The sequence below is a fragment of the Pseudophryne corroboree genome, chromosome 10, assembly GCF_028390025.1.
Source record: "Pseudophryne corroboree isolate aPseCor3 chromosome 10, aPseCor3.hap2, whole genome shotgun sequence".
Classification (NCBI taxonomy): domain Eukaryota; kingdom Metazoa; phylum Chordata; class Amphibia; order Anura; family Myobatrachidae; genus Pseudophryne; species Pseudophryne corroboree.
This window is the reverse complement of record NC_086453.1, coordinates 195,092,060-195,114,995: the sequence shown is the minus strand read 5'-3', so window position 1 is coordinate 195,114,995 and position 22,936 is coordinate 195,092,060. Positions and strand designations below refer to the sequence as shown.

At 45.8% G+C, this 22,936-nt stretch overlaps 1 protein-coding gene across 1 annotated transcript in view; it reads left to right on the top strand.

Moving 5' to 3' along the window:
• The window catches only part of LOC134966344 (ATPase family AAA domain-containing protein 3), a 256,466-nt gene that overhangs the window by 155,892 nt on the left and 77,638 nt on the right, over positions 1–22,936 (top strand). Inside the window, exons 14-15 of the mRNA XM_063943015.1 lie at positions 10,942–11,109; positions 11,405–11,513. Of these exons, the coding sequence (XP_063799085.1) occupies positions 10,942–11,109; positions 11,405–11,513 (277 nt within the window). The remainder of the gene's footprint in view (positions 1–10,941; positions 11,110–11,404; positions 11,514–22,936) is intronic.

Genomic DNA, 22,936 nt, shown 5'->3' with positions numbered 1-22,936 from the left:
AGGGCTGCGGCAAGAATGTGATATTTCACTTTCACATAGAATGTCCGCCGTGTAACCAGGCAGCCGTCCCAGAGGATATCAACAACACAACAACTTCCGCCGCACAGGACCAACGCAGGCGCAGTACGACGCGCCGGATACCGGATGTGGGGCGGATATGACGTCACGCAGAGCCCGGACAGGAAGTCCGCGGCTCTGAGCGTCTTTTATGGATTTTAGATGTTTCTTTCAGTATTTTTCACTCGTTTTTTCTTCTCTAAGGTTCTAATCAATATAACTGTAACTACATGCTGTGCAATAAATAGTTTTGGCAATATCTAAACACTCATGTTAATTGATTACAGGAAGTGATGCGTACATCACTTCCTTTTAGTTTGGGTATATAAGTATGGTCTGTCTCTAGTCTCAAATCACCCCTTGATGAAGTCCAGATAGGACGAAACGCGTTGGGTGCTACTCTTTGATCTAACCTCACCACAAAGTTAAGCTATTAGATTCCTCTTTTACATCCTTATGAACGCTGTATTATTCTTTTGTGCTTTTTAAACTTTTAAAGTATTTTTTACCCTCTGTGCTAAAGTGATACTTCAAAGTTTTTTAAGTAATATATATGTTTTTATGTTACTATGCTCTTTTCTTTTCTTTTTTTAATTTGGATTTTTTTATATGGGTCATATATATATTTTTTTTATATGAGCTTGTGTGTTTTTACAACCAGTCTTGTATAGTGCGTTCCATTGCAATAAATTTGTACACTTTTTATATTATTATTCTGCTTTTAGCATTATTCGGCACCTTTGGTCGCTCTCTACTACCTCATCTTTTGTACATGTATGTATGTATGTATGTATGTATATATATATATATATATATATATATATATATATATATATTGAGTATCCCATATCCAAATATTCCGAAATACGGACTTTTTAGAGTGAGATAGTGAAACCTTTGTTTTTTGATGGCTCAATGTACACAAACTTTGTTTAATACACAAAGTTATTAAAAATATTGTCTTAAATTACCTTTAGGCTGTGTGTATAAGGTGTATATGAAACATAAATGAATTGTGTGAATGTAGACACACTTTGTTTAATGCACAAAGTAATAAAAAAATATTGTCTAAAATGACCTTCAGGCTGTGTGTATAAGGTGTATATGAAACATAAATGCATTCTGTGCTTATATTTAGGTCCCATCACCATTATATCTCATTATGGTATGCAATTATTCCAAAATACGGATAAATCCGATATCCAAAATACCTCTGGGTCCCAAGCATTTTGGATAAGGGATACTCAAACTGTTTTATATATATATATATATATATATATATATATATATATATATACCGCAACTACCACCTGGGTGGAAGGTGCACTCACGCCCAGAAATCAGTCTCTGAAATCACTTGTAGGTTCAATTTATTTTAATCAGGTTCACTGTTGATGCCGTTTTTCATCGACGTTTCGGTCCATATAAGGACCTTTATCAAGATTGGCACTTAAAACACCTGGACAACACACTAGGTCATACTGAAGTGATGGATTGCTTCTTCAACACATTGAAGATGCTGATAGTTTATTAAAACAACGAATGACAGCTGAGGGCTCAATGCATATTTCCAACACTAGATTGTTGAAGTGTCCAGAGCCAAATGAGAGCTGCAGTTGGCTCTGGACACTTGAACAATCTAGTCACTTCAGTATGACCTAGTGTGTTGTCCAGGTGTTTTAAGTGCCAATCTTGATAAAGGTCCTTATATGGACCGAAACGTCGATGAAAAACGGCATCAACAGTGAACCTGATTAAAATAAATTGAACCTACAAGTGATTTCAGAGACTGATTTCTGGGCGTGAGTGCACCTTCCACCCAGGTGGTAGTTGCGGTATATTGGTGGCCTATTTGGTCATTAGGAGCACCCGCCGTCGTTACTATGTATAGATGAGAGTGCAGGACTTTCCAAGGAGAGATATATATATATATATATATATATATATATTTTATTTATTTATTTTCTCTTACGTCCTAGAGGATGCTGGGCATTCCGTAAGGACCATGGGGTATAGATAGGCTCCGCAGGAGACATTTTAAGACCTTTTAATGGGCGTGAGCTGGCTCCTCCCTCTATGCCCCTCCTCCAGACCTCAGTTAGATTCTGTGCCCAGAGAAGACTGGTCACAAACTAGGGGAGCTCTACTGAGTTTCTCTAGAAAAGACTTTTGTTAGGTGTTTTATTTTCAGGGAGCACTGCTGGCAACAGGCTCCCTGCTTCGTGGGACTGAGGGAAGAGAAGCAGACCTACTTTACTGATAGGCTCTGCTTCTTAGGCTACTGGACACCATTAGCTCCAGAGGGTCGGAACACAGGTGTCGTACTCGCTGTTCGTCCCAGAGCCGTGCCGCCGTCCTCCTCTCAGTGCCGGAAGATAGAAGCCGGGTGAGTATAGGAAGCAAGAAGACTTCAAAGGCGGCAGAAGACTTCAGATCTTCGTGAGGTACCGCGCAGCGGTCGCGCTGCGCGCCATTGCTCCCACACACACACAACGGCACAGCAAGGGTGCAGGGCGCAGGGGGGGCGCTCTAGGCAGCCATTTTTACCTCGTATATAGGCTGGCACAAGTATAGATACTGCTGAGGCAGTATATAATGCCCCGCCAGTATAAAGAAACAGCGGGACCGAAGCCCGCCATCGAGGGGGCGGAGCTTGATTCCTCGACTCTAACCAGTGCCATTTTCTCCACAGCTTGCTGCAGAGAAGCTGCTCCCGGACTTTCCCTGCTGTACACAAGTAACAGGGTGCAAAACGAAGGGGGGGGGGGCACATTAATTTGGTGCAAAATTTATTATTATAAAAGCGCTTACTAGTCTGGGACTTTGTTTCAGAACCACAGGGCGCTGGGTGTGAGCTGGCATACTTTCTCTCTCTGTCTCTCCAAAGGGCCTTATTGTGGGTCTGTCCCCATATCCATATATCCCAGTGTGCGTGGGGTGTCCGTACGTGTGTGTCGACATGTCTGAAGCGGAAGGCTCTTCTAGGGAGGATGCAGAGCAGATGGTAGTATTGTCTCTGGAGGCACCGCCGACGGCTAATTGGGTTGACATGTGGAATGTTTTGAATGCAAATGTGGCGATATTACATAAGAGATTGGACAAAGCAGAGTCCAAATGCCAACCAGGGAGTCACTCCATGCCTCTTACTGTGTCACAAGACCCTTCAGGTTCCCAAAAACGTCCCTTTACCCAGATAGCAGACACTGATACCGACACGGATTCCGACTCCAATGTCGACTAGGATGAGGCAAAGTTGCACCCAAGGGTGGCAAAGAGTATTCAATACATGATTATTGCAATAAAAGATGTATTACATATCACAGAGGACCCGTCTGTCCCGGACACACGGGTCTGTATGTTTAAGGGGAAGAAACCTGAGGTAACATTTCCCCCATCACATGAGCTGAACGCTTTATTTGAAAAGGCTTGGGAAACTTCAGACAGGAGGCTACAGGTTCCCAAGAGAATTATAATGGTGTATCATTTCCCCTCACAGGACAGGTTACGGTGGGAATCCTCACCTACGGTGGACAAGGCCCTTACGCGCTTGTCCAAAAAGGTGGCCCTACCGTACCCGGACACAGCGACCTTAAAAGATCCTGCGGATCGCAGGCAGGGAACTACCTTAATATCAATTTATGCGACTACGGGAGCCCTGCTCAGACCGGCGGTAGCGTCTGCATGGGTGGGGAGCACAATTGCAGCATGGGCAGATAACTTGTCATCTGACATGGACACCCTCGATAAAGACAGTGTTTTGTTGACATTAGGTCACATAAAGGACGCAGTGTTATATATGAGGGAGGCTGCGAGAGATATTGGACTCTTGGGTTCAAGAGCAAATGCCATGACAATTTCAGCTAGGAGGTCACTGTGGACCCGCCAATGGATGGGGGATGCTGACTCCAAGAGACTTATGGAGGCTTTGCCTTACAAGAGTGAAGTTCTGTTTGGGGAAGGCCTTGCGGACCTGGTTTCCACAGCTACCGCGGGTAAATCTTCTTTTCTGCCTTACATTCCCCCACAGCAAAAGAAAACACCTCAATACCAGATGCAGTCCTTTCGGTCTCATAAATTCAGAAAGGGGCGCGGTTCATCCTTCCTCGCCAGAGGTAGAGGTAGAGGGAAAAGAACACCAGCTTCGGCTAGTTCCCAGGAGCAAAAGTCCTCCCCGACCACTACCAAATCCACCGCATGACGCTGGGGCCCCGCTAAGGGAGTCCACACCGGTGGTGGCACATCTTCAGCTCTTCAGCCAGGTCTGGGTTCATTCGGAATTGGATCCTTGGGTTATAGGAATTGTGTCCCAAGGCTACAAACTGGAGTTCGAAGATGTGCCTCCATGCCGATTTTTCAAATCGGCCTTGCCAGCTTCTCTCCCAGAGAGAGCAATAGTTTCGGCGGCTATACGAAAGCTGTGTCAACAGCAAGTGATTATCCAGGTTCCCCAGTTGCAACAGGGAAAGGGGTTCTATTCAACCCTGTTTGTGGTCCCGAAGCTGAACGGTTCGGTCAGACCGATTCTGAACCTAAAATCCCTAAATCTATATTTGAAGAGTTTCAAATTCAAAATGGAATCTCTCCGGGCAGTGATCTCCAGCCTGGAAGGGGGGTATTTTATGGTATCACTAGACATAAAGGATGCATACCTTCATGTCTCCATATATCCTCCTCATCAGGCGTTCCTGAGATTCGCTGTACAGGATTGTCATTACCAGTTTCAGACGTTGCCGTTTGGGCTTTCCACGGCCCCGAGGATTTTCACCAAGGTAATGGCAGAAATGATGGTGCCCCTGCGCAAGCAGGGTGTCAAAATTATCCTGTACTTGGACGATCTCCTGATAAAAGCGAGATCAAGAGAACAATTACTGAAGAGCGTGGCTCTCTCTCTGAGGGTGCTACAACAACACGGCTGGCTTCTAAATTTGCCAAAGTCGCAGTTGGTCCCGACAACTCGGCTGTCGTTTTTGGGCATGATTCTGGACACGGAACGGCAGAGGGTTTTTCTCCCAGTGGAAAAAGCTCTGGAACTCCAGAACATGGTCAGGGTTCTGCTGAAACCGAAAAGAGTGTCGATTCATCAATGCACTCGAGTGTTGGGAAAGATGGTGGCGGCCTACGAGTCCATTCCGTTTGGCAGGTTCCATGCAAGAACTTTTCAGTGGGACCTACTGAGCAAGTGGTCAGGGTCCCATCTCCAAATGCATCAGATGATAAGCCTGTCCCCCAGGGCCAGGATTTCTCTCCTTTGGTGGCTCCAGAGTGCTCACCTTCTAGAGGGTCGCAGGTTTGGAATTCAAGATTGGGTTCTCGTGACCACGGACGCGAGCCTCCGAGGTTGGGGAGCAGTCACACAGGGAAAAAACTTTCAGGGAATATGGTCAAGCCAGGAGGCTTGTCTGCACATAAACGTGCTGGAATTAAGGGCCATATACAACGGCCTGAGACAGGCGGAGCATCTCCTTCGCAACCTACTCGTTCTGATCCAGTCAGACAATATCACAGCCATGGCGCATGTAAACCGCCAGGGCGGAACAAGGAGCAGAGCAGCAATGGCGGAGGCCGCCAGGATTCTTCGCTGGGCGGAAAATCATGTAAGCGCTCTGTCCGCGGTATTCATTCCGGCAGTGGACAACTGGGAAGCAGACTTCCTCAGCAGACACGATCTCCATCCAGGAGAGTGGGGACTTCATCAAGAGGTCTTTGCAGAAGTGACAAGTTGTTGGGGACTCCCTCAAATAGACATGATGGCGTCACGCCTCAACAAGAAGCTTTGGACATATTGTTCCAGGGCAAGGGACCCTCACGCAATAGCAGTGAAAGCGCTAGTAACACCGTGGGTGTATCAAGCGGTCTATGTGTTCCCTCCGCTTCTGCTCATCTCAAAAATATTGAGAATCATAAGAACAACAGGAGTTCAGACGATACTCATTGTCCCAGATTGGCCTCGAAGGGCCTGGTATCCAGATCTTCAGGAAATGATCACAGAAGATCCTTGGCCGCTACCTCTCAGAGAGGACCTGTTACAACAGGGGCCGTGTGTGTTCCAAGACTTACCGCGATTACGTTTGACGGCATGGCGGTTGAACACCAGATCCTAGCTAGGATAGGTATTCCAGGGGAAGTCATCCCTACTCTACTTAAAGCTAGGAAGGCAGTAACGGCGAAGCACTATCACCGTATCTGGAGGAAGTATGTGTCCTGGTGTGAATCCAAGAATGCTCCTACGGAAGAATTCCTGCTGGGTCGTTTTCTCCATTTTCTACAGACAGGAGTGGATATGGGCCTAAAGTTAGGTTACATTAAGGTGCAGATTTCGGCCTTATAAATATTCTTTCAGAAGGAATTGGCCTCTCTTCCAGAAGTACAGACTTTTGTGAAAGGAGTACTGCACATCCAACCTCCTTTTGTGCCCCTTGTGGCACCGTGGGACCTGAACGTGGTGTTGCAGTTCCTTAAATCACATTGGTTTGAACCACTTCAAATTGTTGAGTTAAAATTTCTCACGTGGAAAGTGGTCATGTTATTGGCCTTGGCATCTGCAAGGCGGGTGTCCGAATTGGCCGCCTTGTCCCACAAGAGCCCCTATCTGATTTTCCATGTGGATAGAGCGGAATTGAGAACTCGTCCACAATTTCTATCTAAGGTGGTTTCGTCGTTTCACATGAACCAACCTATTGTAGTGCCGGTGGCTACGGATGTCTTGGAGGAGTCCAAGTCCCTTGATGTATTCAGGGCTTTAAAAATCTATGTAGCCAGAATGGCTCGTATTAGGAAAACAGAGGCTCTGTTTGTCCTATATGCGGCCAACAGGGTTGGCGCTCCTGCTTCCAAGCAGTCTATTGCACGCTGGATCTGTAACAAGATTCAGCAGGCTCATTCTACGGCAGGATTGCCGTTACCAAAATCGGTAAATCTTTTTCTCCTAGTCCGTAGAGGATGCTGGGCGCCCATCCCAGTGCGGAATAAATCTGCAGTACTTGTACATAGTTACTGATGTAGTTACAAGAGAGTTGTGTACGGTTGAGATAAGACTGTTGCTGATTTCTGTTGTTCATGCTTTTAACTGATTTAGTTATGTACCATGTTATACGGTGTGTTTGTGGTGTGAGCTGGTGTGTATCTCACCCTTAATTAACAAAATCCTTTTCCTCGAAATGTCCGTCTCCTCTGGGCACAGTTCTATAACTGAGGTCTGGAGGAGGGGCATAGAGGGAGGAGCCAGCTCACGCCCATTAAAAGGTCTTTGAGTGCCCATGTCTTCTGCGGAGCCCGTCTATACCCCATGGTCCTTACGGAGTGCCCAGCATCCTCTACGGACTAGGAGAAAAAGATTTACCGGTCGGTTTAAAATCTTGTTTTTTTTGTAGATTTTTGCAAATTATAAAAAAAAAAAAACTAAAATCACATGTACATAAGTATACACAGCCTTTACTCAATACTTTGTTGATGCACCTTTGGCAGCAATTACAGCCTCAAGTCTTTTTCAGTATGACGCCACAAGCCTGGCACACCTATGTTTGGGCAGTTTCGCCCATTCCTCTTTGCAGCACCTCTCAAGCTCCATCAGGTTGGATGGGAAGCGTCTGCGGACAGCCATTTTCAGATCTCTCCAGAGATGTTCATTCGGAATCAAGTCTGGGCTCTGGCTGGACCACTCAAGGACATTCACAGAGTTTTCCTGATGCTACTCTTTTGATATCTTGGCTGTGTGCTTAGGGTTGTTGTCCTGCTAAAGATGAACCGTCGCCCCAGTCTGAGGTCAAGAGCTCTCTGGAGCAGGTTTTCATCCAGGATGTCTCTGTACATTTCTGCATTCATCTTTCCCTCTATCCTGACTAGTCTCCCAGTTCCTGCCGCTGAAAAACATCCCCACAGCATGATGCTGCCACCACCATGCTTCACTGTAGAGATGGTATTGACCTGGTGATGAGCGGTGCCTGGTTTCCTCCAAACATAATGCCTGGCATTCACGTCAAAGAGTTCAATCTTTTTTTGCCTGGCATTCACTGCAGAGATGGTTGTCTTTCTGAAAGGTTCTCCTCTCTCCACAGAGGAATGCTGTAGCTCTGACAGTGACTATCGGGCCCTTCTCCCCCGATCGCTCAGTTTTGACAGCCGGCCAGCTCTAGGAAGAGTCCTGGTGGTTCCGAACTTCTTCAATTTACAGATGATAAAGAACGCTGTGCTCATTGGGACCTTCAAAGCAGCAGATATCTTTCTGTACCCTTCCCCAGATATGTGCCTCGAGACAATCCTATCTCGAAAGGTCTACAGACAATTCCTTTGACTTCATGCTTGGCTTGTGCTCAGACATGCACTGTCAAGTGTGAGACCTTATATAGACAGGTGTGTGCCTTTCCAAATTATGTCCAATTAATTGAATTTACCACAGATCGACCTCAATTAAGCTGTAGAAACATCTCAAGGATGATCAGTGGAAACAGGATGCACCTGTGCTCAATTTTGAGCTTCATGGTAAAGGCTGTGAATACTTATGTACATGTGATTTCTTAGTTTTTTTTATCTCCTATATAATAGCCCAGATCTGTGACTTTGTGCCTGTGTGAATAACGATGTGCGTGGCTAGGAGCTCTCATTGGATTAGCAGCAGGTCTATCACACCCAGTCCACAGCTGATTGGGCGAGACTCTCCCTCCCACACAGGTTACATCCAATGGGATGCTCTGCCTTTGGCTGCTGTGTGTTCCCAGAGCAGGATTAACAATGGGGCTGATGGAGCTGCAAAATATGCCCACTGCTTCTGCAGCAACATACCCTCCAACAATTTACACATAAAAATCACTACAAATTCGAAAAGGGGGCATGGCCACGGGTAAAGTGGTGTGGCCACGCCCCTTTTCCTAAACTTTCAATGGAAGTTTGGAGAGCCAAAAATCGGTACAGACCATAAACAAAGGTTCTGTACCTGCCAAAAAGGTACAGTTGGAGAGTAAGCCACTGCATCTGCAGCAAGTCTCTGTACTGTAGATAGGGGGGGGGGGGAGGGAATCCTTTTACTTCAACTTCCTATGTCCTGCTGCCAAGCCGGCTGCCCCCTCCGGCATCAACAATCCCCACTGCCTAGCCGCGGCGTAGGTGGAACAAAAGCTGCTGCAGCCACCGGCATAGATGTGTATGAAAGCGGCGCAGCAGAAGCCCTCCCTGCGCCGCATACTCTCTGAGCCCCAAAGCCTCCTCTGCACATGATGTCACAGAAGTGCCTCCCCGTCACTGCCAACCCCAGAGGCCCTGACTCCACAACACAGTACCTGGGCTGCCGGCCTGGAATCCCCGAGATGGCTAATGTAACAGAGTGGGTGATATCTTGGAGGGTAATGTCTGGACGCTGAATCAATGTAAAAGGTGACAGTGCTGTGTATAGCACTCACCTTTTACATTGATTCAGCCAGTAAATCAGTTCTGCCAGCCAGTCACTATTGTTAGCGCTGGTGTCCCAACGCACCGCATTACAGGGAAGTAGACGCACTAAATAAACGACACCTCCCAGCAGCCCTTAGCCTCAAAGCATTCCGGCGCTAAGGACTGCTGGGAGTTGTAGTTTGAGTGCATCTTTTTCCCTGTAATGCGATGTGTTGGGACACCGGCGCTAACAATAGTGACTGGCTGCTGTGCTAGTCTCTGGGAGAGCCACTGCCGAAGGGAGGACAGCAGCTTAGCTGCTTCCAGGAGGAGAAGCATTACCCGCCCCTCCCCCACTTGCAGTACCTCCATGCCTTATCCGCGCTACCACCAGCAATGGCTCCGGCCCCCCTCCCCCACCCACGTCTCCCCTGGACCCCCTCCCCCATCCGCATCTCCCCCGTACCTGCCACTCCCAACCACAGCTCCTACTAGGCGATTCATCGGGCCCTGCGTGCGCTGTTCACGTTGTTGCAAGGGGCTGCGACACCTTACACATCGCACGCCCTTTGTCCGTGCAATATTTAACAACTCACACTATTATGATTGGAGGTAATACTCCATATAATAAAAATATTGCATGCCACAAGGGCGTGCAAGGGATAAGGGGGCGTAGCCCCTTACGACGGTGTGAAGAGCGCCCGTAGGGCGCCATGAATCACCTAGTTTTTAATAAATTTGCAAAGATCTAAAAAAAAAACTTTTTTCATATTGTCATTATGGGGTATTGTGTGTAGAATTTTGGGGACAAAAATGAATTTATTTCATTTTGGAATAAGGCTGTAACAGCAAAATGTGGAAAAAGTATATATAAATAATGAAAAGTGCAGGCACACAATGGTGAAGTACGTTAAAATCAGTTATTTTTACTTCAATAAATATAAAATTCACGAACATATTAACAAGATATCACAACAGTGCTTGTTATAAACAGAAATCTCCCCGCAGCTTGTAATCTATGAGAGAAAGTGTGTGGGCAGGACTAAAAGACAGTGACGTCACGGAGTCTGGAAATGAGGCTTGAGACACAGTGCGGATGCCAGCGGTGCGGATAGCAGAGGATGGACTGATGACTCCTGTTTATAACCAGCGCTGTTGTGATCATTTGTATTATCATATGTTCTTTTGTGAATTTTATATTTATTGAAGTAAAAAGTACTGATTTTAATATAGTTCACCATTGTGCGCTTTTACTTTTCTTTCAGTATTTGTTGTTGCTGGAAGGGCCAAACAAGGAGAGCTGTTTCCCCCCACCAACCCACCCCTTTACATTTAGGATGTTGTTGTAGGGTTTTCATTTCTTAAAGTGTAGTAAAACATGGATGCCATGTTATGCATAAAGAATGCTGTTCATGAGCATGGCTGTGGAGACAATTTGGGCACCCATGTAGATTGTCCTCTGTATTGTAAGAAAGTGCTTTCTGTCATGTAATAATCAGCTCTTTGTGTTTCCCTGTTCAGATTTATGTTGGTGTTGGCCAGTAACCAGCCGGAACAGTTTGACTGGGCTATCAATGATCGAATAGATGAGATTGTCAACTTCGCCCTTCCTGGGCTGGAGGAGAGAGAGCGCCTCGTCAGGCTTTATTTTGATAAATTTGTCTTGAAACCAGCAAGCGAAGGCAAGCAGTAAGTGCACTCATTAATAAGCTCAATCCTGACTAAATAAAGGTGGGGTATTCCTTTAAGATCAGTGTTGGACAGTGCATTTTATACTTGTGTGTGTCATGCTAAAGTCTAATCAATTACTTTCCATGTAATAGGATATTCATGTAATTTGATCATACAAGACACTGAGAGATTAGGCAGGGATTTGGGCAGTCCATGTAGAGGTGTTTTATGGCTAATGTCCATTAGCTCCGTGTCTGCTGTGTAATTGGTTTATATTGCGGAGTCAATAAATCATCTGATTTGTTGTTTCTAGGCGTTTGAAAGTTGCCCAGTTTGACTATGGGAAGAAGTGCTCGGAGCTGGCAGAACTTACCAAAGGCATGTCTGGCAGAGAAATCTCTAAACTAGGTGTTGCCTGGCAGGTAAGTTACCCAGTTAACATAAACACATAATAGAGTGAACAGAAGAACCCATACATAGTCAACCTCTTCTACTGTAGTACATAGTTTATTTAGGGCTTTCTGGGAGACTGTCAAGATAGCTGGAAGTCATCCACAGAACAAACTTTTTTTTTTGGTTTTTGAAGACTCCCTTCATTGTGCTGTATTATAGTTGACATTAGAAAAATTAAGAGAAAGGGTGTTCTTATTCTTTGTATCTACAAACCCACTTTTGCCATACTGAAATTTAGAATGATTCACTTAATAAGTGAAGGTGAATACTCAAGACAATCCAAACCCAGTTTAACTTGTTTTAGTGGCAACAGAAAAATCTGCATGTTTATTTTTCCTATGTGATGCACATACAAAAAAATATATAAAAATACATTTCAATCTAAGCCCATTCCTGATTATTGCTCACTCACTATTGCGTAATATCACTCAGTGATAATCTAAGGGAAACTCTAAAAGTAATCATTGCAAAATTGTGTGGGTTTTTTTCCTCTATGAGAGACGCTGGTAAATATTGAGATGGGTGAGGAGCTTGAACACTGTCAAATCTGGTGCTTTAACTCAGTAGTTTGTGGACAAGTGGACGTACATGTATGTGATGGCACCCAGTTTGAATCACATGATGGAGCACTACCGCACCAGGCTAAAAATCCTGGGACGATGCTTGTCAGTGCCATGTTTGTTCTATGGTATAATCTTATTTATCTTTTCCCTCTGATAGCCTTATTACTGAGGGTTCTTAGAAAGGTAAAAAGAGAATGAACTAATGTTAGCCTGGTGGCCCTGAATTGTCCCACAAGGTCCTGTTATTTAGATCCTCAGTGCATGATTTCTCAAAGAGGCGTTCACCTTCTAGGCTCTGATCCCTCTCTTCCCTTCCCCTCCCCCCGCAGCCTAAACCCAACCATTCCCTTAGTGCCAAATCCTAACCCCTGTACCATCAGGATCCTGACCGCATCCCCTTTAAACATTTAACTTTCTCATCTGGTTTTAACAGCATGTTTATTGAGGCCATGCTCGTAATGAACAAGGGTTTTGCCAGCAGCTTAGTTCAGATAATGCTGAAGGCAAGGAAGCTGGTTTCAACTTTAAATTATTGGATCTGGGAAACATACATATCATGGTTTGCATGGAAGGATTTTCCAGCAGCATCCTTTAGGTTGGAGAGGTTGGTTCTTTTTTATTTCTTTCTTTCTACAAGAGGGCACAATGCTGGAATTTAGTTCTCAAGGTGCAACAGCATCCATCTTTTGAGTCTCTGACTTGGTTTGATGACGTGACTTTGATAAATTGGAAATCTGGCTTTTACCTAGCCATTATCTCAGCACAATGGGAGTCAGAGTTGAGAGCTATTTCCTGACTGTGACCTGTTCTGGTTTTGTTTTTGCATAGGGCTTAAACATCTCTTTCACCACAAGGTGTTTCCCAGTTCTATTTGAATCCAAAAATGCTTCTGGTTAAATCCCAGGATGGTTTTGGAGGATGAAGAGGGGTCTCTTTAATCTTGGACGTGATCAGGGCGCAGGATCTGTATATGCAGGACAAATAAGGTGTACCAGACAGTCTCTTTATCCTTTTGTTCCCACAAAAGGGAATGTCAAGCTTCTAAGCAGACAGTTGCTCAGTGGGTTAATTTGGTCATTTGCAGGCTCATATCTAAGCAGGAGTGCCTGTTGAAGAGAAATGGAGGGTTCATTCCACTAGGTCCATGCATGACTTGTAGATGGTGAAACATGGGGCCTCTGTTGTGCAGATGTGCATGGTGAACATCTGATCTTTGGTGCACACTGTCACTAAATATTTGTCCAGTGATGCCAGTTTAGGCAAAAAGTGCTGCGTACTGCCCAAGACTGCTACCTCACAAAGTAGCAGTTTTCAATAGTGTCCCCCAAGAATGAAGAATATATTCATTTTGTACTAACGTTAAGTCCTTTTCTCAGATTTTCATGAGTGATGTGTTTTTCCAGCCATGGTGGACCGCTTGTCACATAACGCTGATGTATCGCAGGGGCTGTGCATTACTGAGCTGTTATTTACATAATTTGACAGCGTTGGCAAAGATTATAATTGTTATAGCATGTCCCTCCAGTTCTTACAGCTCTACTAATAGCTGGACTCTTCATTCCCTGACACGTCAACCCCCCCCCCCACCACCATTCCCCCTACACAGGGGTGGGAACATCTATGGCAAAATAACTCATGAGTGATTTCTCAGGACTTTGATCTGTAAGAGGTCCCATGAGGATATGGTCCTAAGGATGCTTAAATGGACTCTGTAGTAATACTTCACTATCTAACAGAGCTTCAAAGGGATGTCAGGTTTTTACAAACATAATGGGGCAGATATATTAAGCCTGGAGAAATGATAAAGCAGTGATAAGTGGAATGTGATAACGCACCAGCCAATCAACACCTGTCATTTTTCAAACCTGTAATGATTGGATGGTGCGTTGTCACCTTCCACTTATCACTGCTTTATCACTTCTCCAGGCTTAGTACATCTGCTCCAATGTTTTAACCTTCATGGTTCATATCTTGATATTTCAATTTTTGGGGTGTAGTAATGCTTTAAGTATCTTAACTTCAAATGTTTGCTGATGTGGTGACTACCTTGAACATTGTTCTCTATGGACAGATGCCATAAATGTCTGTGACTGTCACCCTAATTAGAATATTTTTTTTCTGCTACCCTCTAGCTTTTCCTATTGTCATGTTTTTTTGTTCCTTGTAGAAAAATGCAGAACAAAATATTGGTATTAAAAGGGAGAGGGAGCGCAAAATGATGCTGCGACGGGCGATTGAGCTCAGGCAGCTCAGCTTCTGTGACAAATTGCAGAAAATGACTGCAGAGCAGTGTTTCAAGACCATTATCTCTGCTGGGTGGATAACCATTTGCATTAGCGAAGGCCGGAGAGCAGGAGGCCTTGATGCTTCCTCATTGAACGAAAGCATTTACATTGACTGTCTCCCCGCAGGTTGCTGTGCTTTTTTTCAGGCTTTCCTTTATTGTGAAAAACCGCTTATGGTTTTTGTTTTTTTCCCAAAAATCATTGTAGTCTGCTGCAGATGTGCAGAGTCCTATTCAGGAGTGCAACAGCAGCGTAAGATGTTTTTTAATGGAGCTTCTGTTGAGAGGGAATACAGACACTAACTGTTGCTATGGGCAATAAACCATTTCAGAAAATAAATATGCAATCCTTTTTTTTTTTCCCTGTTTGACACACAGAGTTAGTGTAATGGTGGTCCATTGCAGAGGTTTTTAAGAGGGGAAAGCATGGTCTTAAATCATATATATATATATATATATATATATATATCACGGATTGGTGGGCGGCACTCCAAGGATTTGTAGAAGAAATAACACAGCTTCACAAGCTTTTTCAATCAACATTTCAGACGCCTTTATTTGCGCCTTTCGTCAGGATACAAACAATGTACAAACCACATACCTTTATAGCACCAGAGCGTGTGAAACCCCTCCTGACGCTCCCGCGTTTCCAGCACCAGCGCAATGACGTCATACGCCCGTCTCCGTCCCACCGGTAACCATAGGAACCGTAGGCGGGACTGTAACCACAGTAACAAGGGTAACAAACCCCCGGACCAACTGGCCCCACAAGTTTGCGCTAGCTAAGAAATCTAGGAGAACCAAGAGGTGATTTGGACAGAAAGACACCGTTACATGCACAGACATTACTCCTGTCCCCGCCACAATGCGCCTGAGCGACCACACACACGGCCCATGCGGCTCAAGGAGTGGGTCCCTATTACTAAGTGTTACCTCCACCTCCAACCACCTAGTACAGAAACCAAAGAGTGAGACCATGAATTAATACAAAACTATCCAACCCCTGTAGGGGTACCGTCATCATGACCCAGACCCATATACCAACCTAACAATCCCCTCCCCTGTATAGTGGGATTGGGAACCTTTATTACACATTCCGGCCCTGATGACAACCCCCCACAAGAGATGGAAATACATTTTTCAAAAGGTAATGTTTTCCTTAAAAACTCTCATAACACCCATATAGAGCGTGGAAAGGCAATAGACACATAAAAGGAGAAGACATGTCAAGAATAAATAAGCGTCTGAAACGTTGATTGAAAAAGCTTGTGAAGCTGTGTTATTTCTTCTACAAATCCTTGGAGTGCCGCCCACCAATCTGTGCTGTCTGCTGGGCTCTGTAGTGCCACGGAAGGGCACCCAGGTATTTATGCTGTGCTGTTGGAGTGCCGGTCATACGTGTATGTTAAAGGAAGGCTTGTGATTACAAGGACTGTCTCTAGACAAGGCAACCACACTTTATTATTGTGAATAATGTCAGTGCTGGGAAATTTTTGTGTATGTATTTTCACTAACGGTGGTGTTTATTCTCACTGAATGGGACTGAATTGAGTGAATTTTCGTCATAATTTAAATATGGAGTCGGCAATACACATAACTTTGGGTTTCAAGCAATTAAGTTACACACAGGTGAGCTGCTCAGCTTCTCTGAATCAGAAGCAGAAGCAGTACTCGTGAAAGATACTTTACAAGCTACGGCTGAGGGGGATTCTGCTGAGGACATTTACTTTGCTCTGCTTAAACTCCGCAAAAGAGAGGTCGACTACCATTTACATGGAGTTACGATCTCTGATTACTATAGAGAACGCAAGATACCCAGGGGGTTTAGGATAAAAAACATCCCCACGATTGGGAGAACAAATCCTGAATTTTGTAGGCGTTGGGCGGCACTAGATTTAATGATTTTGGTTGTTGAGGAATCAACTAGAATTCTGAATGAAACAAAGGTGAAGATCAGTGAGGTGGAACGTGCCTCAAATCATTTATTGTACCCAAAGAGAACTGGGTACAGAAATTGCAGGGTAAAATTGATTCTTATAGACACGAGCTGATTAAATATAAAAAGACGAAATTGGCAACAGTCAACAAGGATTATGAGGATCAGACGGTGTACCCCTGGGCAACGGGGAGGTATCCCCCAAGAAGTAAGAGGTTTTCTCTAACGTCCTAGTGGATGCTGGGGACTCCGTCAGGACCATGGGGAATAGCGGCTCCGCAGGAGACAGGGCACAAAAGCAAGCTTTTAGGATCACATGGTGTGTACTGGCTCCTCCCCCTATGACCCTCCTCCAAGCCTCAGTTAGGTTTTTGTGCCCGGCCGAGAAGGGTGCAATCTAGGTGGCTCTCTTAAAGAGTTACTTAGAAAAAGTTTTTAGGTTCTTTATTTTCATTGAGTCCTGCTGGCAACAGGCTCACTGCATCGAGGGACTTAGGGGAGAGATTTTCAACTCACCTGCGTGCAGGATGGATTGGATTCTTAGGCTACTGGACATAGCTCCAGAGGGAGTCGGAACACAGGGCTCGCCCTGGGGTTCGTCCCGGAGCCGCGCCGCCGACCCCCCTTGCAGACGCTGAAGATGAAGAGGTCCGGAACCAGGCGGCAGAAGACTCTCAGTCTTCATCAGGTAGCGCACAGCACTGCAGCTGTGCGCCATTGTTGTCAGCACACTTCACACAGCGGTCACGGAGGGTGCAGGGCGCTGGGGGGGGGCGCCCTGGGCAGCAATGTATAATACCTGTATGGCGAAAAATACATCACATATAGCCCTTGAGGCTATATGGATGTATTTAACCCCTGCCAGATATCTAAAACTCCGGAGAAGAAGCCCGCCGAAAAGGGGGCGGGGCCTATTCTCCTCAGCACACAGCGCCATTTTCCCTCACAGAAAGGCTGGTGGGAAGGCTCCCATGCTCTCCCCTGCACTGCACTACAGAAACAGGGTTAAAACAGAGAGGGGGGGCACTGATTTGGCGATATGTATATATATTAAAATGCTATAAGGGAGGAACACTTATATAAAGGTTTTCCCTGGATAATTATAGCGTTTTGGTGTGTGCTGGCAAACTCTCCCTCTGTCTCCCCAAAGGGCTAGTGGGTCCTGTCCTCTATCAGAGCATTCCCTATGTGTGTGCTGTATGTCGGTACGTGTGTGTCGACATGTATGAGGAAAATATTGGTGAGGAGGCGGAACAAATTGCCTGTAATGGTGATGTCACTCTCTAGGGAGTCGACACCGGAATGGATGGCTTATTTATGGAAATTACGTGACAATGTCAACACGCTGCAAGCCGGTTGACGACATGAGAGGGCCGGCGAACAAATTAGTATCTGTCCAGGCGTCTCAAACACCGTCAGGGGCTGTAAAATGCCCATTTACCTCAGTCGGTCGACACAGACCCAGACACGGACACTGATTTCAGTGTCGACGGTGAAGAAACAAACGTATTTTCTTTTAGGGCCACACGTTAAGGGCAATGAAGGAGGTGTTACATATTTCTGATACTCCAAGTACCACAAAAAAGGGTATTATGTGTGAGGTGAAAAAACTACCTGTAGTTTTTCCTGAATCAGATAAATTAAATGAAGTGTGTGATGATGCGTGGGTTTCCCCCGATAGAAAATTATTGGCGGTATACCCTTTCCCGCCAGAAGTTAAGGCGCGGTGGGAAACACCCCTCAGGGTGGATAAGGCGCTCACACGCTTATCAGAACAAGTGGCGGTACCATCTACGGATAGGGCCGTACTTAAGGAGCCAGCTGATAGGAGGCTGAAAAATATCCTAAAAAGTATACACACACATGCTGGTGTTATACTGCGACCAGCGATCGCCTCAGCCTGGATGTGCAGAGCTGAGGTGGCTTGGTCGGATTCCCTGACTAAAAATATTGATACCTTTGACAGGGACAGTATTTTATTGACTATAGAGCATTTAAAGGATGCATTTCTATATATGCGAGATGCGCAGAGGGATATTTGCACTCTGGCATCAAGAGTAAATGCGATGTCCATATCTGCAAGAAGATGTTTATGGACACGACAGTGGTCAGGTGATGCAGATTCCAAACGGCACAAAGATGTATTGCCGTATAAAGGGGAGGAGTTATTTGGGGTCGGTCCATGGGACCTGGTGGCCAGGGCAACTGCTGGAAAATCCACCGTTTTTTACCCTAAGTCACATCTCTGCAGAAAAAGACACCGTCTTTTCAGCCTCAGTCCTTTCGTCCCTATAAGAGTCATATCTGCCCAGGGATAGAGGAAAGGGAAGAAGACTGCAGCAGGCAGCCCATTCCCAGGAACAGAAGCCCTCCACCGCTTCTACCAAGTTCTCAGCATGACGCTGGGACCGTACAGGACCCCTGGATCCTACAAGTAGTATCCAAGGGGTACAGATTGGAATGTCGAGAGGTTTCCCCCCTCGCAGGTTCCTGTAGTCTGCTGTACCAATGTCTCCCTCCGACAGGGAGGCAGTATTGAAAACAATTCACAAGCTGTATTCCCAGCAGGTGATAATAAATTTACCCCTCCGACAACAAGGAAAGGGGTATTACTCCACACTATATGGTGGTACTGAAGGCTAGGTGAGACCTATTCTAAATCTGAAAAATTTGAACACTTACAAGGGTTCAAATCCAGATGGAGTCACTCAGAGCAGTGATAGCAAAGAACAAGGGGACTATATGGTGTCCCGGGACATCAGGGATGCTTACCTCCATGTCCCAAAATTTGCCTTTTCTCACCAAGGGTACCTCAGGTTCGTGGTACAGAACTGTCACTATCAGTTTCAAGACGATGCCGTTGGATTGTCCAAGGCACCCCGGGTCCTTACCAAGGTAATGACCGAAAGGAGGATTCGTCTTCAAAGAAAATGGACGACCTCCTGATAAGAACAAGGTCCAGAGAACAGTTGGAGGTCGGAGTAGCACTATCTCAAGTAGTTCTACGACAGCACGGGTGGATTCTAAATATTCCAAAACCGCAGTTGTTCCGACGACACGTCTGCTGGTCCTAGGGATGATTCTGGACACAGTCCAGGAAAAGGTGTTTCTCCCAGAGGAGAAAGCCAGGGAGTTATCCGAGCTAATCGGGATCCTCCTAAAACCAGGAAAAGTGTCAGTGCATCATTGCACAAGAGTCCTGGTAAAAATGGTGGCTTATTACGAAGCGCTTCCATTCGGCAGATTTCACGCAAGAACTCTTCAGTGGGATCTGCTGGACAAATGGTCCGGATCGCATCTTCAGATGCATCAGCGGATAACCCTATATCCAAGGACAAGGGTGTCTCTCCTGTGGTGATTACAGAGTGCTCATCTTCTAGAGGGCCGCAGATTCGGCATTCAGGATTGGATGCTCGTGACCACGGAGGCCAGCCTGAGAGGCTGGGGAGCAGTCACACAAGGAGTGTGATCAAGTCTGGAGAATTCTCTCCACATAAATATACTGGAGCTAAGAGCAAATTTATAATGCTCTAAGCTTAGCAAGACCTCTGCTTCAAGGTCAGCCGGTATTGATCCAGTGGGATAACATCACGGCAGTCGCCCACGTAAACAGAAAGGGCGGCACAAGAAGCAGGAGGGCAGTGGCAAAACTGCAAGGATTTTTCGCTAGGCGGAAAATCATGTGATAGCACTGTCAGCAGTGTTCATTCCGGGAGTGGACGACTGGGAAGCAGACTTCCTCAGCAGGCACGACCTCCACCCGGGAGAGTGGGAACTTCATCGGGAAGTTTTCCGCATGATTGTGAACCGTTGGGAAAGACCAAAGGTGGACATGATGGCGTCCCGCCCGAACAAAAAAATGGGACAGGTATTGCGCCAGGTCACGAGACCTTCAGGCGATAGCTGTGGACGTCCTGGTAACACCGTGGGTGTAACAGTCGGTGTATGTGTTCCCTTCTCTGCTTCTCATAACCAAGGTATTGAGAATTATAAGACATAGAGGAGTAAGAACTATACTCGTGGCTCCGGATTGGCCAAGAGGGACTTGGTAACCGGAACTTCAAGAGATGCTCACAGAGGACTAATGGCCTCGGGAGCTAAGAAGGGATTTGCTTTCAGCAAGTACCATGTCTGTTCCAAGAGGAACCGTGGCATCGGCCTTTAAGAAAGGACCTGCTCCAGCAGGGACCTTGTCTGTTCCAAGACTTACCGCGACTGCGTTTGACGGCATGGCGGTTTGAACGCCGGATCCTAAGGGAAAAGGCATTCCGGAAGAGGTCATACCTACCCTGGTCAAAGCCAGGAAGGAGGTGACCGCACAACGTTATCACCACATGTGGTAAAAATATGTTGCGTGGGTGAGGCCAGGAGGGCCCCACGAAAAAATTTCAACTAGGTCGATTTCTGCACTTCCTGCAAACAGGAGTGTCTATGAGCCTCAAATTGGGGTCCATTAAGGTTCAAGTTTCGGCCCTATAGATTTTCTTCCAGAAAGAATTGGCTTCAGTTCCTGAAGTCCAGACGTTTGTCAAGGGAGTATTGCATATACAGCCCTTGTGTGCCTCCAGTGGCACCGTGGGATCTCAACGTAGTGTTGGGATTCCTCAAATCATATTGGTTTGAACCACTCAAATCTGTGGATTTGAAATATCTCACATGGAAAGTGACCATGCTGTTGGCCCTGGCCTGGGCCAGGCGATTGTTAAAATTGGCGGCTTTGTCTTACAAAAGCCCATATTTGATTTTCCATTCGGACAGGGCAGAACTGCGGACTCGTCCCCAGTTTCTTCCTAAGGTGGTGTCAGCGTTTCGCCTGAAACAACCTATTGTGGTGCCTGCGGCTACTAGGGACTTGGAGGACTCCAAGTTGCTAGACGTTGTCAGGGCCCTGAAAATATATATATATATATATATATATATATATATATATATATATATATATATATATAATTCCAGGACGGCTGGAGTCAGAAAGTCTGACTTGCTGTTTATATTGTAGGCACCCAAAAAGCTGGGTGCTCCTGCTTCTAAACAGACTATTGCTCGTTGGATTTGTAGTACAATTCAGCTTGCACATTCTGTGGCAGGCCTGCCACAGCCAAAATCTGTAAATGCCCATTCCACAAGGAAGGTGGGCTCATCTTGGGCGGCTGCCCGAGGGGTCTCGGCTTTACAACTTTGCCGAGCAGCTACTTGGTCAGGGGCAAACACGTTTGCTAAATTCTACAAATTTGATACCCTGGCTGAGGAGGACCTGGAGTTCTCTCATTCGGTGCTGCAGAGTCATCCGCACTCTCCCGCCCGTTTGGGAGCTTTGGTATAATCCCCATGGTCCTGACGGAGTCCCCAGCATCCACTAGGACGTTAGAGAAAATAAGATTTTACTTACCGATAAATCTATTTCTCATAGTCCGTAGTGGATGCTGGGCGCCCATCCCAAGTGCGGATTGTCTGCATTACTTGTACATAGTTATTGTTACAAAAAATCGGGTTATTATTGTTGTGAGCCATCTTTTTTAGAGGCTACTTCATTGTTATCATACTGTTAACTGGGTTCAAATCACAAGTTGTACGGTGTGATTGGTGTGGCTGGTATGAGTCTTACCCGGGATTCAAGATCCTTCCTTATTGTGTACGCTCGTCCGGGCACAGTACCTAACTGAGGCTTGGAGGAGGGTCATAGGGGGAGGAGCCAGTACACACCATGTGATCCTAAAAGCTTGCTTTTGTGCCGTCTCCTGCGGAGCCGCTATTCCCCATGGTCCTGACGGAGTCCCCAGCATCCACTACGGACTATGAGAAATAGATTTATCGGTAAGTAAAATCTTATTTTTTCCTAAACGTAACTCAAGGAAATTTCTGACGGATACAGAAGGGTCGGCAATGGATAGTTCAGCCACTGATTCTGACCAGGCAGCAAGTTCCAGTACGGGGAAGCCCCCTTTAGGGACCTCAACACGAGCAAAGGCCGCGCCACGAAAAGATGCCGGGGCAAAACAAGGCGGAGCAAGCAAGGGGAGAGGCAGAGAAAAATGCCGATTCCAAAAAGTGATTTGATTATTAACCTCTCTTCCTATGTTCTTACTGCAAATGAGAAATCATTACTTAACAAGGGTTTATCCTTTGTACCTGTCACAAAATTTAATCGGTTCGACTGGAGAGTGGATTCCTGGAAACATCAAAGAAATCTTAAGTTGAAGGAATTTTATGGAAAAAATGCCGACATGGATGAACCAGCTAGGGGTAAACAGCCCATACGAGCTAAATCACTCTTTGAGCCGCAGACACATAACGCTGCAATAAAGAATTATGCGCGGATGTTGGAAGGCAGTGTTGATAACGAGGCTACCAAGTTATCCAGGGCTTCATCAAATTTATCTAAGGGGGAATTCCAAGCGTTGCTTGATTTAAGCAAAAATAGATCAGTGGTCATTAGGGCCGCTGATAAGGGGGGAGTAATTGTTTTACAGGACCTGGGGACATACAATGAGGAGGTGTATCGTCAATTGAATGACCAAGTGGTGTATTGCAAATTGAATACAGACCCAACAATGAGGTTCAAACAAGAAATTGACGCAATCTTGACAAGAGCGTATCAAGAAGCCATCA